This window comes from Paramormyrops kingsleyae, chromosome 9 (genome assembly GCF_048594095.1).
Source record: "Paramormyrops kingsleyae isolate MSU_618 chromosome 9, PKINGS_0.4, whole genome shotgun sequence".
In the NCBI taxonomy this organism is placed as follows: domain Eukaryota; kingdom Metazoa; phylum Chordata; class Actinopteri; order Osteoglossiformes; family Mormyridae; genus Paramormyrops; species Paramormyrops kingsleyae.
The window spans coordinates 28,921,740-28,940,326 of record NC_132805.1 but is presented as its reverse complement, the minus strand read 5'-3'; the positions used below and the strand labels follow the sequence as shown (position 1 = coordinate 28,940,326).

Below are 18,587 nucleotides of genomic sequence, written 5' to 3'. Positions count from 1 at the left end.
AACATCTGCCTTTGGAATTAAAAATTATCAATAAGCAGAATAAACCACAACACACAATCCTCAGTATAAAATGATGGAATAGAGTTTAGAAATCAGTGTCAAGGTGAAACCGGTGTCTACCTTAGTCTTTAGAAGTAAGCCTTCAGGAGCGAGGAAGAGGAAAGCCGTCCGCAGTACCATCGAAACGGCAGAGAGCCGTAAGACGGCTGGGGCTCAGGAGAGGAGAGTCGTGGAGTCAGAGTAGCTAGTTGTCTGGACACGTGTTGGGGGCTGATCCTCCCCTGTAAGGTCACCTAGAGGAGGGTGTATGATGCTGAAAGACTCTAACCAAATTCTGTGACCCTATGGGCGCTGCTGCACATGTTCGCGAGGTTTCCGTTCACGTGCACGAGCACTCTACGCATTTTACGGAATGCAATTTAACTGCGTGTTCTTGCACATTATATAGGAGGCTACGAGAGTGGGTATTTCTGAGCGCCGAAACACGTCGTCAGTGCTGTGTCTAATTTCCCCGTTTGTTCGGGGGAAAGTAAAATAATTTTATTTCGCTTTGTTTTAACTTAAAATAAAAAGAAAAAATTATCTCCACTTTACAATTTAAGCGAAATTTCAAAGACAACTGGGAAAACAACACGATAGTTCTGCTTCTCGGTTTCATCATCTTACTTTAGGCTACCTAACTGCTGTCTCACATTCTGGTACTTACACAACTCTTAGCAAATCGGCTGATGCAGCCAATTTTGAGATTCATTATATACTGTATTGTAGTGAACTGCATTTGCTGTCACAATTAAAATTAGTGTCGCCACTCGTCTCGTATATCACGTGATCGTCTCGTACTGGAACATAAAATGCTCCTTACCGTATTATACTGGACCATCCCACGTAAAAAGGAACGGGTGGTAACCCTATTTGCAAGTGTCAGTAAATGTAGGACTGCTGGCAATAGTAAGACGACAGCTGTCTGAAGTGTGTAAACACGATGAACATGTCTTTTTGAAGACCCACTTAGCACATTGTTGCCTGAAGATGAATGGTACATTGTTGCTTCTTCAGTAGCCACACTTGGGTCACCAAATCTGATGAGAGCGGTGTTAATTAGTCATCCCTTTGACAGAGAGAACCTGAACACCCAAGATATGAAATCTTTCCAGGATTACAATTTTTATTTGTGGTGATGCACCTGAAGTGTTTTTGACTGCAGAGTCCCTGATTTTTTTCTTAGTTGCTTTGGGGGTCACAAGATTTGGTGGCTGCTATCAAATATCGTGACCCCTCCGCTGAAGGTTGATGGTGCAACCCAGTCATGAAATCTTTCTAATATCATGTACAAAGATGACAAGTCACCTGAAGTTTTTTTCATTGCAGAGTCCCTGATTTTTCCCCAGTTTCTTTCGGGTCACAAGATTTGGCGGCTGCAATTCAGTGTACGAGCAGTACCCTTAGTCCGTTCTTACGTAAGGCTTTTCCTGCCATATAACCTACAGTATTAAAAATTTGGCTTAAATACTGTACAATGGTACGCAATACTTTGTGACGCTCGTCTAAATATTGCCTAACTTCTGCAATTCGTCGGCTCGAGGTACAGTATAATATGTAATTAATTCTGTTATTACGTTATATTATGTATCGTATTATTTTTCCTACTTTCAAATTCCTAACCTGAGGATTGCCTGTGTAATGCATTATGCAGGCTGCCGATACCGTAATCTATCCGTGTACGCGAATACCCATGAATGTATGTATCACTTTCGCCTGTTGACCAAAAGTTAAGCGAACACTAGATTGACAGCCCCGGTATAATTTCAGATCTTGTCATATAAAATCCTGAAAAATGTAAAGTAAACAGATTTTGGAGCAACATATGCTGCTTTCAAAACGACATCTTTTTATATATTAGACATTATTATAAATACTATAGTAAATATAAATATTAAAACATTAAGTACACTATAGCCCTAAACATTTTCCCATTGATTGCTGATTTCAATCGAATGCAGCATTGTTTAGCCTGTGGGGGGGGAGGTGACATGATCCGAAAATACAGGGGGAAATTGCGTCCCGTACTAGCTCAAAAAGGAACACCGCGTTTTATTTGTTTATTACGGGACGATCCTGTATTATGCAGAAAGGGTGTGAACTCTAATCCTCATATTTCTCAAAAGACATAATTACACGACCGCACGGAAAAAACGAATATTCACAGCTGGGTCTACATAGATAGGATAAGCTACAATTAACCAGAACTGTAATTGCCAATCAAATTTTTACAGAGAACGCATGCCTCTCGTTTAGAACGTGGGTTCCCAAATTTTAACGTTGGCGCGCACATGGCTATTCACGCAAGAAAACGTCGCTTTGATAATACAGCCACCCATCCATTAACTACACCCGTTTGTCCTATGCAGGGTCGATGGGGTCCGGAGATTATAACTGAAGGTACGGGCGCAAGGCAAGGAGTAAGCCAGGGTGGGGTGTCAACTCATGCAGGGCACACTCGCATATTTAAACTAGGTATGGGCGATTAGGGCAAGCCGTCTTAACATTTAAACACACGCCTTTCCTATGTGCAACTGTATTTTAGATTTCCAGAATTCCGTTTCTCCTAGTAAGAATAGTATTTTTGCTAGTCATCACTCATCAGGGAGATCCAAAAGTCTATTCTTACTAGTAAAAGCTGTATTTGAAAGTATCTACAACTTCCTAACGACACATAGAATTTACTCTCCTAGTAAAAAAAAAATATTATATTTTTATATTTCTTCAAATCTTTAAAAAAATAAGTGGCCTTTTTAACATTAAGTAAGTAAGCGGATAGTAATTTTAGATATCTGCATTGTAGTAGTACAAGTACAAAATACAAAGCCATACTGGCATTTCAGATATCTCTCATTCAGTTCTTACCAGTACACACGAGCATTTAAGACATCCTCAATTCACTTCTAACTAGTAGGAATGACGTCAGAATGCACCGAATTTAATTGGGTTTCTATATGGCAAATTGCGCAGATAATTTTCAAATAATTGGGCCGACTGAGTGAGGAAAAACGGGTTCGAAGCAAGCGCACATGACTTAATTAGAAGCAGCTTTACCTGCCTGCATGGAATTGATCTTGAGCAGTAAGTCACTGTGCCCTTTGCTTGCATATCTATAAAGTTGTGACTTTTTACTGTGCAATCTGCACAGCATCGGAGAGGCTGCCGCCCATCCCACTTCTATAAATACCTTCCTGAGACTCTGGACTCTGAACCCGTAGGGGTGGGGATGCCTGGGCACCTGCCCTTGCTGCCCGAACCATTTATATATATATATTAAAAAAAGCACTCGTTTTTTTCCTCAATCAGAATATTTTTCTTCCACGGGCATGTTTTGTTCGTGTACGGACAGATTAACGAACCCTGTTCAACCTGATGTTCCCATTAATGGTTTGAAGAAAAAAAAACTGTGTGAGAACCTTCTATCGTTACAAAAACGTATAGAGAAACTATGAAACGTTGTATGTGGGTAGTTGTATACATAAAACAGAACATTAAGATACTTAGATTCTTTTCTGTTCTATGTCAGTGATTTTCAACCGCTGTGCCGCGTCACACTAGAGATTGTAAGGTGTACCGTGGGAAATTATCCAATTTCACTTAATTGGTCTAAAAACTTTTTTGAAAATGATCGAATTATTATTTGCAAATAATATGCCATTGTCGATTGTCTGTGCTGTAATAGTGATGTATTCTTAACCAACAAAGCTATTTCAACATTACTCCCGTTTTCCACATCTGTGTGAGCTGAGCTTTTCAAGCTTGACTCATACAGTATAAAAACTAAAAACAGAGAGAGACTGAGAGCTCTTGAGGAAGAGCTTTTGTGTGTCTGTCTTCAATTCATGCCGGGATATCAGCTTTGTGTTCATCCAAACAGGCTCAGGTTGCACACTGAGTGAGAATAAATAAATTGAGAGACTATTTTGTCATTACTAGGCTATAGAATGTTATTTTGTAACATTTTTGGTTGGTGGTGTGCCGTGGGATTTTTCCAATGGAAGAAAATGGCCGTGGCTCAAAAAAGGTTGAAATACACTGGTCTATGTAATACGTCGCCCCACGTTCATCACATATTAACCGAACGAAGGGGTGTGTCTTCAGTGTGCCATATCCACGTGTGAGCGGCATGTTGTATGTAAGAATTCGCCCGATGCTGGTCATATATGAACTGAACAAAGGCGTGTGACGGCACGCGCGAGCCCCTTGCTCATCATGTATGAACTGAGCAAAGGCGCGTAACACGATCACAGGGATAATCAAGCAGACAAACGGCCTGCTTTTTCTTTACAGGTAAGCATCTTACCTTCTTTATTGGTACTCAGCGTCTCTGCATGCAGTGTATGATCACATGTGTCCACGTGACTGTAATGAAGCTCTTAACCTGCAGGAGGCGCTAACACCCGTATCGGCGGCTGAGGTTTATGAGACTTTTCCAGACCGGGCTAAGTGGCCTAATTACTGAGTGCTAACGTCAGTAATTAAAGCTGTCTATCCGGAGACCACGTTACCGATAAGTTAGTGAATCTGTTTAATTTAATGTGAGTCGTCGTAATTTAATACGATTATAACCGTGGGTGTTAATCAGTATGGGTATAATTTATACGTTATTTATGCCACATTACTGACGGGCCATTTTACTGTCACCTGGGTCTATCTTTATGGGAAAGCAAAATAATACTTAACTAACAGCCTTTAAATATTTACTTTAGGTACTTTGTAATTATCGCGTCATGTAGACAGAAATTAGCAGACTTTATTTTCTTCGGGAGATAAACCACATGTTTTTGAAAATTTTGTTTTGATACGTTATTTTTAGGAGTGATTGACTAGCTGTGGCTGTCAGCTAATGAGCTACATTTAGTTTTTAAAATGTTTTTTTTTTTTTTTTACATTATAATACTGTATATTTCACGTAAACACTACGCGTGTTTCATATAGGCCCGCAGCCCGACTAGGCGCATAGCCAGAAATACATTTCACGGGGTCAGATGTTCGTGTGGTTTTACAAGGTGCCTGACTTGCTATTGTCTTCAGCTGAAATACATTGTGGTTATACGGTGAGACTTTGGATTAAGGACATTCTATTCCTACGAAGCAGGATCCAGCTTCCCGACGAAGGCCCGCTTGCGGCAGCCCCAGATCCCCTTTGGGGACTTTGACGTTGTGCACTGTGTCCTTACTGTGCAAACACTCATCACCAGCTTCCAAAGTAAAAGATTTACAACTTCATCTTTTAACTGATGCATGAATGCTGCCACTCTGGTATTTAGGAGGTGCTTCTTCTGGGTGACAGCTGGACATCAGTGTCTTTTCCTGCTGGATTTAAACTGTATCTTACACATATCTGACCAGCCTGTTAGCTTCCATCTTTCTGCTGCACAAATAAAATGTACATTAAAAAAATCAGCCAGTTATCTACCTATGGATGCCTGCCTATCTTATACCAAAGTAATTTTCTTTTTTCTTTTTCTTTAAATTCTTCTGATCAGAACGGGGAACTTCAGCAGGGACATTCAAAGCCAGGCCAGTGTTCTTCACAGGAGGTCGGATCCAATCCAACATGTCTTCCCAGAAATCTGCTTCGGACGGCCTAGAAGCTCAAGGCGAGCAGACGGTCTTGGTGAACGGGTCCAGCAATGGGCAGGAGTCTGGTGACCACGTCCCCATGAGGCAGTGGGTCATGCACGGCGCCATCACGTTTGGGCGGGAATTCTGCTACGCCATGGAGACGGCCTTGGTGACGCCATTACTGCTGCAGATAGGTAGGGAGTCATCTGTAAGCAGACCATGTGATGCTATTATGGTCTGTACTGTAATGATGACAGACAGAAGTGTTTACAAAGCCAGGTGTCCTTCAGCCTAGTGTTAGGATTTAGGTGTCAGTTACTCCTTTTCCGGTGGGGGTTACAGTGTCAGGTACACGGGGCTTTGCTTAGAGGGGCCGGGTACTTAAAAACACCCACACATTCCCAGGGAGACCCTGTCCACCTGTCTGAAGGTTTGTTTTATAGTACTGTGCAAAAGACTTAGTCAATGAAAATGCGTAAGGCTGTTTATCTGGGTAGTGAGTCTATATTTGCTCAAAAAAAAAACACAATTTAACATTAGAACATACACAAATTAACAGCAATTCTATAAAAATAAAACAATTTCTTCTACTGATACTGATGTCCTGTTGGATGGCTAGATGAACACCGTTTCAGTTCCCAAACTGAAGCGCCTTTTATTTTCTTGTGGGCAGTGGTGGTTTAATGGTCAGGGAAGTGCACTTGTAATTGAAAGATTGCAGGTTTGAATCCCTGACCAGCGTGGCACCACTGAGGTACCCTGAGCAAGGTACCGCCCCCAAGCACTGCTCCCCGGGTGCTGAATTAGCTGCCCCCTGCTATGTCACGATGTCACAAATGGGTTAAATGCAGAGGACACATTTCGTTGTTGTGTGCTGTGGTGTGTCAACAATAACCACTGATCTCTAAATTCAAACTTTTCCTCATTAAATTTCAACTAATTCCATACATCCATCCATCCATCCATCCATTTTCTGCCGTTTATCCGGACTCAGGTCACGGGGCTTGCAGCCTAAGCAGGGATGCCCAGACCTCCCTCTCACCAGCCACCTCCTCCAGCTCCTCCGGGGGAATCCCAAGGCGCTTCCCGGCCAACTGAGAGACATAATCTCCCCAGCGTGTCCTGGGTCTGCCCCGGGGCCTCCTCCCGGTTGGACACCTCCCCAGAGAACCGTCCAGGAGGCATCCTCGACAGATGCTCGAACCATACTTGGCTAATAAAAAGGATTCTGATTCTGAGTCTGATTCGATGCGGAGGAGCAGCAGCTCTACTCTGAGTCCCTCCCAAATGTCTGACCTCCTCACTGTATCTGTAAGGCGGAGCCCAGCCACCCTGCGGAGGAAACTCACTTGCATCCACAATCTCATGCTTCGGTTATTACCCAGAGCTCATGACCATAGGTGAGAGTAAGAATGTAGGTCAACTGGTAAACCTTCACCTTCCACCTCAGCTCCCTCTTTGACAAGACAGAATGGTACAGGGTCTGCATTACTGCTGACGCTGCACCGATCTGTCTGTCGATCTCCTGCTCTCTTGTTCCCTCACTTGTGAACAAGGCCCCGAGATACTTTAAACTCCTCCGCTTGAGGCGGTAACCCCTCCCCCAACAGGAGAGGGCAATCCACCCTTTTCCATTCAAGAACCATGACCTCAGACTTGAAGGTGCTGATCCTCATCCCAGCCGTCCACACCCAGCTGCAGACCGCCCCAGTGCATGCTGCAGGTCACCACATCATCTGAAAAAAGCAAAGACGCAATCCTGAGGTCCCCGAACCAGACCACCTCCTCCCCTTGGCTACACCTATAAATTCTGTCCATAAAAATGATGAATCGAATCGGTGACAAAGGGCAGCCTTGGCGGAGTCCAATACCCACTGGGAAAGAGTCCAACTTACTGCTGGCAATGCAAACCAAGCCTTCGCTCCATTTGTACAGGTACCCCATACTCCTGAAGCACTCCCCACAGGACCCTCTGAGGGACATGATTGTATGCCCTCCTGATTGAGGGACATGATTGTAGACCCTCCTCTCCAGTACCCCGGCATAGACCTTCCCAGGGAGGCTGAGGAGTTTTATCTCCCTGAAGCTGGAACACATCCTCCGGTCCCCTTTCTTAAAGACTGGGACCACCACCCCAGTCTGCCCATCCAAAGGCACTGTCCCCGACATCCATGCAATGTTGAAGAGGAGTGTCAGCCAAGACAGCCCAACAACATCGAGTCGCCAAGAACTTGGAGCAAATCTTATCCTCCCCCGGAACCCTACCACTGAAGAGTCTTCCAGCTCTAATTCCTCCAAGGAATGCGTATCAGTGCGATTCAGGAGATCCTCGAAGTATTCTTTCCACCACCCGACTATATCCCCAGTTGAGGTCAACAGTTCTCCATCCTTGCTGTAAAGAGCATGGGTAATGCCCTGCTTCCCCCTCCTGAGTTGCCTGACAGTTTGCCAGAACCTTCTTAGAATGCCTAAGACTTTTGCACAGTACTGTACATAACGTTGATGGGTGGACAGTGTAGAGTAACCAAGTGGGTTATTCATCCTCGTCTAGTATTTTAAAGGTGGTAATATTTGTTTAGCTACATGGACATTCACCTGTACCTTTTTAATGTTTCCTTGTGGCTACATGGCGCTTATTTTATTAGCCATGTATCCTATGCAGTACAGTGGCTCAGCGGTTAGAACCATCGCCTCGCCCCCCCCCCCCCCCCAGGATTGTGGCTTCTGTGTGTGTTAGGAGTGTGCATGCTCTCCCTGTGTCACACGAGTGCCCTGCAGCAGTCCAGAGTCACATGGTCAGGCAACTGTGTCCTATGATGGACTGGCGGCCCGTCCAGGGCTGCGCACAGCAAGGTTCCACCATACCAGAGATTCTTGTTCCTTAGGAGGTACATACACTGTCAGACTCGGAGGAAAGCTGCAACACAGGGAGACATAATGCACCTGAAGTGGTAAGGAAATTGAAAATAAAATAATTTGAGATTAAAACTCAAAATCTCACAGTCTACAGCTTTTCAAATGACGCTGCAGAAAACCCCTTGGCTTATGCTGGATGGAGCATATGAACTGGTGTGTCGGCAGAAAAATCTGCAACATATTAACGATATTTATTAATCGTCATTACGTGATAATGCTAAATGGGAGCCTCTGCTCGTTTGGGATTTCACCCTAAGAGACTCTACTTTTTGTGTCCTTCTCCCGCCCAGGACTTCCGGATCAGTTCTACAGCCTGACGTGGTTCCTGAGCCCTGTCCTCGGGCTGATCATCACCCCATTGCTGGGCTCAGCCAGCGATGGCTGCACCTGCAGATGGGGTCGCCGAAGACCCTTCATTTTGGCTCTCTGTTTGGGCATCTTAGTGGGACTGGCGCTCTTCTTCAATGGCTCTCTAATAGGTGTGTTTCATATTTCCGGAGTTTCCCTGGTTTGTTTGTATGGTTGCCCATGCTGCACGCCAGTATTCCAGGTTCCAGCTTCTTCAGGACAGTATCTGCTTGTCATGTCATTGTGTTTGAATCACAGGATTAAACTGCTTCCGGGACCAACCCAGGTACCAGCCGATATGTCACACTGTTTTGTGCCTCAGTGGTTTTATCGGTCTGAAATAAAAACAAAACAAATTAATTGTCTTTCTACCACTTTACATGCGATGATTAAGGGCCATTTTCACGATTTTTTTTATGTTTACCGTTAGGGGTGTAACTGTTCACAAAATTCACTTTTCGATACAAACTTAAATTTTGGGTCACGGTTCAGTGCAATTTCAGTACAGTAGGGAAAACAGAATTTGATCTGAGAATATTCATTAGTAAAACTGCAAACACAATGAGGAAAAGTTGTAAACCAAAGGCAATGCATCTGTCGACATGAATGATTAAGAAGACGTGCTTGTTTGCACATCGTAAAAAAATGTATAGCACTTAAGATTTGAACATTATAACATCATAAGAATCATAATGAACTACATCTTGTGTTCTCTACTACCGAGTGTGGTCATCTATCAGTAGCTTAACTTGCTTAAATGGCACGTAGAGACCAACTTGCAGATGCTGTTTCTGCCTGGCTCTGGCACACACTCATGATATCTCTGTCAAGTTATCACGTTGCATGTTTTCGCAACATGTCCAAGTTCAGTATAATGGAGGTGACAACAGTCTTGGTCCTGTCAACAATATTCTGTGAAGTGTTGGTGTAATTAATTGGGAAATCCAAATGTTTCCAAACCTCTGATTGTGACTGTAACCCGGATTAGCTTTAACAATCTCACAACCACAATTACCATTATGTTTTTCCTGTTGAACATATACTTGTGAATTTCATTTCCGCATCTGTCAAGAAATGTGTTCATCCGTGTCATTTTGTGCACTGAACCGAAAGCGATGTGCCCAAGCGTGAACGGAAGTACAGATAATTCCTTCTGGCAGAACAGCTACACTCATCTTTCTGTTTGAATTAAAGGAGTTTAGCCCCATTTTCACTCTTAACGATGCCTTGCTGAATAAAGAAGTTATGGTGAATAATGGTACTGATCCCATCATCGTGGTTTGTTTGGCTGTCCAGTCTTCTCCCTGGCCGTGTGCCCGGTGCCGAGTGGAATAGGCTCCAGTCTTCACTCATGATCCTGGTGATGGTGATGTGGTGGAAGATGGATGGATACCATCCTTCATTTACAGAAGAGGTGCTCTTGCCTGCAGGTCTGTCTGTGGGGGACGTGCCAAACCAGCAGTTGACGGGTCTCATTCTGACGGTGGTAGGAGTCGTGATACTGGACTTCTGTTTGGATGGTTCTGACGGGCCGATTCGGGCCTACCTGCTGGATGTGGCCGACACGGAGGAGCAGGACATAGCGCTCAACACCCATGCCTTCAGCGGCGGTATGCGTCCCTCTCAGCCTCGTTACCCCACTCCGAACAGCCCAGAGACACACAGTCATTACGGGGAAGTAGTCAGTGCAGCATCGGGTAGATGGAAAGGTCACGTAGAAGCCAATGCCAAAGCTTCACCGTTACATTTCCCAGGGCATTCACCACTTCTGATCACTAAAAATAAACAAAACTCCCATTTTAATCATACAAAAGCCGTTACGGATTTAACGGTTCAGCTAAATATTTTCACATTAGTGAAATACTAAGCTAACACCCACTAATACCAACCACATTTCCAAAAGATTATTTTTTTGTTTATTGTAATTCTGTGTTGTGAGATCATTCCATATGGTTATTTTTTATAGTAAAATAAATATATTATTTTAATATTATAAACTTGGGGACGTTTTAACTGCTTGCAGGCATTCTGGTGTTTTAGCTTACTTATTCATTAAAACACCATTCCAAAGTGAGTTGACTGATAGTATTTGCTTGGTATTCACCACTAACTTAACAACTTGTATGTACAGGCTTGGGAGGAGCCCTGGGTTACATCATTGGAGGCATAGACTGGACCACCACCTTCTGGGCTTTGGCCTTCAAGGCACGAGAGCAGATCCTCTTCTTCTTCACTGCTGTTTTCTTCACTATCTCAGTGGTGCTGCATCTGTTCAGCATTAAAGAGCGGATTTGGGGCCAGCAGCCAGAGGACGAGAAGGACAGCATGTCCCCTGAAGAAGTTCCGCAGCTGGACGTCTTCGCCGGCGATGAGCCTCACCAGCCCTGTAGGGACGGCTGCTCTGAGCGAGATGTAGTCAGGCGCCTCATAAGGAGCAAAAGTGACTCCGCATTGACCACGGCTGACGCTACTCTGCATCTAGATCGTCTAAGTGTCTTCCATCAAGAGATTGAACTGTCCATCTTTCGGGATCTGAGGTTCTCAGACCAGGGAATAGGCAGTCACCCTGGAAGTAATGAAAGCAACCAGGAGAAACTCACTCAGTCCCCCTCACGGCAGGAATCTCAGGAGAAAGCGATGGTCATAATCGAAGAGCCAAAAGCCAAACCTTCTACAAGAGATCTTGGTTTGAAACACAGTCCTGGCAGCCATGCTTTTGTTGGCTTAACCCCCAGCCATCCCATGAGGCCTCTTTGCCACACGCTGTACAGGCAGACCTCCTTCACGCTCTCCTGCCACTGCAGGGCGGGCGGCAACATCCGGCATGGGCGAGCGGGCATGCCGGTCAAGCTGTCCCGTAGTGTGAATGATATCTGCGAGCCGAGGAGTCGCCCTCGACTCTGGTCGGGACGCCGCACTTTGAGCTCCGCCTCCAGCGCTGAAAGTGAGGAGCAGGAGGAACCTGAGACCAGCGTGCGTCTGATCTGGCTCTCGATGCTCACGATGCCCTCAGCGCTGCGCCGCCTCTGCCTCTGCCATCTGCTCACCTGGTTCTCCTTAACCGCTCAGGTCGTCTTCTACACGGACTTCATGGGTCAAGTTGTCTACGATGGAGATCCTTCGGTAAAAACATATTTGCCCCATGTTATCATAACCATAATACAACATTGCTGAGAAATATGATGTTTGGAGCTATATATATATATATATATATATATATATATATATGTAAATATAAACAAATAATATTTTATCTTTTCATTTCCAGGCTACTGCAAACTCAACAGCCCTACTGGACTACCGCCAAGGTGTCCAGAAGGGTTGCTGGGGACTGGCCATCTATGCTGCTACAGCTGCCGTTTGCTCAGGTGGTTAACCTTGTAGGACGCACATGACTATTTGTGGTCATCATTCATTCAGTGTGACACTCATTCATGTGCTGCTCTAAACAGATTTGATTTATTTATTTTACAGCCTTGCTCCAAAAGTTCTTGGACCTCTTTGACCTCAGCATCAAGATCATCTACATTCTGGGCACGCTGGGATTCTCCATCGGCACGGCCACAATGGCCATTTTCCCAAATGTTTATGTATCCATGACGATGATATCTACCATGGGCATTTTATCCATGAGCATGTCTTACAGCCCCTACGCTCTGCTAGGCCAATACCATGAACTCAGTGAGGTGCGACTCTCCATCTATAATCGATTCTGAAAAATTCAAAATCAAGCTTAAGTGTGACGTTTCTCATATTAACATAGACTAATCGATTTCTTTGGTTCTTTTCATACAGTACCTCCGTCACAGTCCTGGGAAGTCCAAGCGAGGTTTTGGCATCGACTGTGCTATCCTGACCTGTCAAGTGTATGTGGCACAGATTCTGGTGGCCTCAGCACTTGGCTTTGTGGTGGATGCCATCGACAGCGTGAGGGTCATTCCCATAGTGGCGTCAGGAGCCTCCTTCCTGGCCTTCCTCACTTCCACCTTCCTGGTTATCTACCCAGACATGGATGAAGAGCCGGTGGAGGCCCTGGCTCCACGAGAGGCAAATATTAGACAGCGTGTGGATGTGCCTCCCCGGATCCCTGAAACACAGGATGTGTAGCACTGTTTGTCACATTCCTGACTGGCTACAGGGAAGATGACATGGTCATGGTTCTGCTCATAGGATATACAGCCTTATTTGAGAGATTCTTTGTGAAGCACATCCCAGCTCTTACGTAGGAAACTGACCCATTTCATTGTAGATCACTGTGACTTTGGTCATGATATAACATAACGTATCTCTGATCAGGGCAGAAGTGAATAGTTCAGGTCCAGAAAGTAAAAATTCAGTTTTATTTCAACTGAGCACTTGAGTATAATGAGTCACAGCCACAGACAGCGTTGGGTAATTCAGGTCCAGAGAGTACAAGTCTCGACCAGGATTTTGTTTCAAACAACCAGTTGAGTATAAACAGTCACGGAGTATTCAACTGGTTGGTTGAAACAAAATCCTGGTCGAGACTTGTACTCTCTGGACCTGAATTACCCAATTCTGGTCACAGAGTATCAAACTAATTGGTCAAAAGAAAATCTTGGTCTGGATTTTTACTTTCTGGGCCTGAACACTCCACCTCTGGAGCAGGGACATCTTTGTCAATGGTCATCAGGGGTCTCATATCCACAAAGCAGGCGTCATTTAGGATGACCACTTCTAAACCCTTAACTTCTGTACTGTCTACCTGGGTAAGTTCAGAGTCCTCATCACCATGCTGGGATATGACTCCTCTGTCAGATTCCTTCTAGAATGTTCCGTGGTATTTCTGGGAAGCATTATTATTATTTGGTGTTGATGTTACACTGCTGGCAGCAAAAACACGTCACCATCTGCACATCGTGCCACCGCTGTAAACCTGCCTTATCAAGAAGTAAAATTGAGACTTACAACCTTTCGTTTTCTGTTTTTACTTTGGTAATTAATGCTGTTGTCTTTTTGTAATTTGAAGGTAAAAAAAATCATAAAATATTTATCCAACTTCCAAAGTGCTTATCCAGTTCAGGGTTATATGAAACCTGGAGCCAATCCCAGACCGCAGAAGGTACAGACAGTAGAACACCCAGCACAGCATCCTAGTCCATCACAGGACATACACACTCAATTTAGACAGAACAATTCACTGTCTTTGTACGGTAGGAGGAATTCCATGCAAAAGAGTCACAGTGAAGATGTTTAAGGGACTACTGGTTATAGCAATACAGCACTAAATATTTACATCTATCATATTATTCTGGGAAAAAAAGCATCTTAATGGATGAGGAGTAATGTATGAAAGATGAATAGGCAAGGTGTACATCATGAGATCTCAGACTGCAGCGGCATAAGGAAGCAGCACCGGTGGTTCAGTGGTAGAATTCTCAGCTGCCGGGGGGGCAGTCCTGCATAGTCACCAAAAGGAGCTGGTTTGCTGTCTTTCCTAATAAATTCCCTGAAGGGCTTCTGGCCATAAACCCCTGCCTCAGCATCACAGATGTTCTGATAACTAAGCAAATAGGCCTGGTGACTGCGCTCATATTTCCGGGGCGTCACCTGGTTTGCCATGTCAGTAAGTGACTTTCCAGCGTGCCTGAGGTCATCCAGCAATATCTTGTAGATTACTTACTTGTAAGTTATAATTGCGGGCAAAATGTTGAACTTGTGGGCAGAGGTGGATAGTTTATGTCCAGAAAGTAAAAATCCAGAACAAGATTTTGTTTCAACCAATCAGTGTAGTACGTTGTGATTGTAACTCTTTATACTCAACGGGTTGGTTGAACTGAAGCACTCCACCCCCCTGCACCCTCAGAGCAATGGTTTGGTGGAGCAATCTACCCACACACTGGCTGTGAGCCTGAAGCCTTTTCAGCCTGCCTCTATCGCGCCTACTTCTCCCTGAGGACCAGCTACACGTCACTTTCCTGGCTCCTCAACTTCCAGGAGCCTGAGGGACAAGTGGCCTGCTGACTTGAGCCACTCCAGCATACCATTTCAGCATCCAGCAGCGGACAGGCCTGCTCCATGGCAATGCGGATGTCCTGTCTTGCAGACCCTGAGAGGCGGAGGCCTGCTGTCACTGTATGAAGGTAAAACAGTAGCAAAACTCGAGAGCTTGCTAATTTGAATGTGAGAACTTGTAAAATTAATATTTGTATTTGTAAGTTGAAATTTATACTCACAGCTCTGATGTGAAAAGCTGCATCTATCGATTTGCACACACAGACAATACTCAGAACACCTGTGTTTTGAATTCGAAGTTGCAGATTAATAGTTACAAATGTGTAAAGTGTCATTCACATAAACAAAATGACAGGCACAATTGTGTACTACACATTTATCTTTGCGCTTTACTTCGGTTAAGCTGTACAACCACAAGTCGGCACTCACAACCTCTCAGATCTGGCAGTACAACGTCAAATCCTAGCGCTTTGACTTTTGCTACTCTTTTTGCGATATTCCTGTAGCAAAACTCACTCGTGCACTTGTAAATGAAAACTTGAGAGAGCAGAGTCGGGGGCGGGGCTGGGGTGGGAATAAAGTCATTTTATTGGTCGATGCCTCACCAATGAACAACGCCAGCCACAATGCAAACATTTGTATGCATATGTATCAGCTATTTTTTTAAAACGATTGGAAAATATTTTTATGAAATGTCATTAGTTTTACTGGTTTTTATATATCAGTAAAAGCGCAGCAATGTCGTTACTACACAGAGCAGCTCGCGCCATTTCGGTGGTGGTGGTGGTCGTCGTCGTTGTCGATCGATCGAACAATGTTTAAAAACATTATCCTTCTTTACATCATACTTCCTTTATGTGTTCCCCTTCCTGCCTCTTCCACTCATCTATGATGCTACAATATATTGTCTCTGTAGTTTTTTAGCACTACCATACAAAACAAGTAGAAAATGTTTCAGGGATTTTTAGCTAAAGAATGCAATGCTGGGGTCCGGAGTCAGTTTCCAGTCGATGTGTTGCATCTCTTGTGGATCAGAAGGCAGAGTAATCATATTTTTTGCTGCATTTCACTATATACCTTGTGTACATGTGACAAATAAAACTCATTACTTGAAATGAGGATTTTTTTTTTGGGAAATATATGTTTGGGGGATGACCACTAGATGGCACTGTTAACAGAAAATGGGAGAAAACATCCTATAACGCAAATGCATTTTCTATGTGGCCGTTTATATTGTATTTCACGCATATTGTGCAAGTAATGCTCAGATATTGCCAGACAAATTTTTGGTATGAAGCCCAGAGTGACAAATTCAAAAGCTTAGACCATCTGATGATAGATGTCTGATTTTTTTAATAACAAACTCAGCCTGATGGGCCCACGGTCGCCTGGATCACAGACTACCTGACTAACAGACTACCTGACTAACAGACTACCTGACTAACAGACGGCAGCTGGTGAGGCTCCTGGTCTGTGTGTCAGAGATGGTGGTGAGTAACACTGGGGCACCTCAGGGATCCGTCCTGTTTGCCTGCTATGTCTCCCTTCCTGTTTGCCCTCTATACATCAAACGTCCAATAAAACACCAGCTCTTGCCATCTACCGAAGTTCTCAGATGACTCTGTCATTGTAGGATACATCAGCAATGGAGATGAATCAGAGCACAGACCTGGGGGACATAATTAGAGGACTTTGCCTTGTGGTGCAGGGAGAACAACCTGCAGCTTAACATAAGCTGGACAAAAGAGCTGGTGGCCAATTTCTGGCATAACAGGGAGCCCCTGAGACCAGTCACCACCTGGGGGGTGGGGGGTCCCCCATTCCACCACAGTGTGCTATGAAGAGCTACTGGGGCTGTTATCTACCTGCTGTCATTAGGCACCACAACGCCCCCTCCTGGCCAGGTACATAACCAGAAATAAATTTTGTGGGGGGTCTGGCAATTATATCCACAGGATTTGCCAACTAGGGGGGGTTCAGCCCCGTAATTTTACTACCGTTACTCCAATGGAAAATGTCTACTGCTATCTGTTTTTTTAGTCACACATTACTATCTGCTAATTTATTACTATTTCTCTTAATATTTATTATTCAATTAATATGTCATATGATCCTGTTTTTATCTGTATAGTGTACTTATCAAATTGTTAGCACTGTTTACTTGTTTGTACTATGTGAACTGTCACTGCACCTTGTCTGTTTTGAACTAAATGTGTGTTTGAGATCTGCGTACTTGCTGCTGCATGCACAAGAATTTCCCTCTGGGATCAATAAAGTTAATTTAATCTAATCTAACAGCAGTATACTGCCTGAGCGCAGCACATCAAGGGCTATTCTCTGCACTAAGGTCAAATCCTGTTTCCCTGTAAGGCCAACAGATGGACAGTTTATGAATAGGCTTTTGCTCTTTTAGCCTTGCTCAAGACATTTTTTACACTTTGAACTCTAATTTGGTAACATCGGGAAATGAAGAATGTCAACCAGATGAAACTGGGACATTGGCCCTGACTTTATACTGAGACAGAGAAATGAAATTCCTTAGGGGTTTCCTTTGAAAGAGATTCAGCAAGTCTGCCAGTTAATTAAATACTGTGGCAGAGTTAACTTCTTTTGGTCAGTACGAATAACTTAAAGGCAGCATGAGTACAAATCTGGACTAAACTCAAGTACTGCAGTGAAATATTATCGGGTGAAACGGGGAGTATTTTGAACATAGTGACATTATTTCGCTACAATAGCGGCTGTTTTGGACTTGTAAGATGTGACGTATGAGTCATGCACATATGTGCGTCTGTTTTGTTTGTACGGTTTGGGGCCCAGGCTATAGCCTAGGACAGCCAATGCATTAATCCGCGTCTGTTTTTTTAATATTTATTATTTATTAAACTCAGGTCATCAATCAGATACAGAGCTGCTATTTGCCGCGTATCCAAAGCCATGCGCGGTGCCGCCGAGCGCTGTGATGTTAAATCTCCATCTGCCGATTAAATGGACGATATTATATAGTCCGCTGCCCGCCACGGCACATTGGGTTTGGCAGAGATCCGGATCTCCACTTCGCTTGTGAGGTCTGTCAGAGACTGCTGCTGGCCGGGGTACCGCACCGTCAGCCATGTTGGACCGGCCGGCCCGGGATGCGGTCCTGCGGCGCTGAATGCTGAGCGGAGCCGGAGCGCCCAATGAATGGGATTTAACGGCAGTGCTGCGAAGGACCGTACAGGAAAGCACGGGCTCTGAGTGTGAAAGCTGCCTGTCAGAATAAGGTGAGTGCGAGTGCCTTTCAGCTTTTAATCACTTCAAATAATGAAGATAAAAGTTTTGGGTAACTTAAGGTTGGTTTACCTTGCGGTCCAATGCAAATGAAGCGTCTGGAAACGAGGTTTCTTATGATTCGCTTATGGATTAAAATGTATGGATTTGGTCTGAATGTGATCATAATTAACCTTACAGTATGTGATAACTGCGGGTGGTTTTTCTTGTCGGTCTGGTGCCCAGCTGCGTTTATTTCCCCCCTTTTAATCTGAGCACGTCTTAACGCTGCCGTTACACTAGGTACGTGCTTATGTGCAGTGGCATGCAAAGCTGCAAAGCGACAAGTAGCGACAGCGACGAAGCGCCTGGCATCGAGAGCCGAGTCCGCGAAACGAGTGCCGCCGAGCCGCCGCAGACCAACCGGCCCCGGGTGGCGGTCCCTATGTCGGCTTGGCTGCTTGGCTCCTTCGGCTTGGTCGCTGTTTCTC

The 18,587-nt window shown here is 44.5% G+C and overlaps 1 protein-coding gene and 1 long non-coding RNA gene across 3 annotated transcripts; one reads left to right on the top strand and one right to left on the bottom strand.

Moving 5' to 3' along the window:
- The first annotated feature begins 58 nt into the window (after nt 1–58).
- Nucleotides 59–13,807, top strand: LOC111844728 (solute carrier family 45 member 4-like). 2 transcript variants are annotated; one of them, XM_023813468.2, is made up of 8 exons: nt 59–4,329; nt 5,529–5,801; nt 8,814–9,002; nt 10,302–10,481; nt 11,003–11,994; nt 12,140–12,239; nt 12,346–12,557; nt 12,667–13,807. In XM_023813468.2, the coding sequence occupies exons 2-8, from the start codon at nt 5,600–5,602 to the stop codon at nt 12,976–12,978; spliced, it is 2,187 nt and encodes a 728-aa protein (XP_023669236.1). In that variant the 5' UTR covers nt 59–4,329; nt 5,529–5,599; the 3' UTR covers nt 12,979–13,807. The 2 variants fall into 2 exon arrangements, with proteins under 2 accessions (XP_023669236.1, XP_023669227.1); XM_023813459.2 differs by having other exon boundaries at nt 59–5,248.
- LOC111844743 (uncharacterized) lies at nt 9,002–17,825 on the bottom strand. The gene is made up of 6 exons (XR_011993113.1): nt 14,877–17,825; nt 13,598–13,772; nt 12,670–12,958; nt 11,055–11,989; nt 10,418–10,646; nt 9,002–10,307 (listed from the first exon to the last, which is right to left on the bottom strand). It is a non-coding gene; the product is annotated as an uncharacterized lncRNA (long non-coding RNA).
- Between the last annotated feature and the right edge of the window lie 762 nt (nt 17,826–18,587).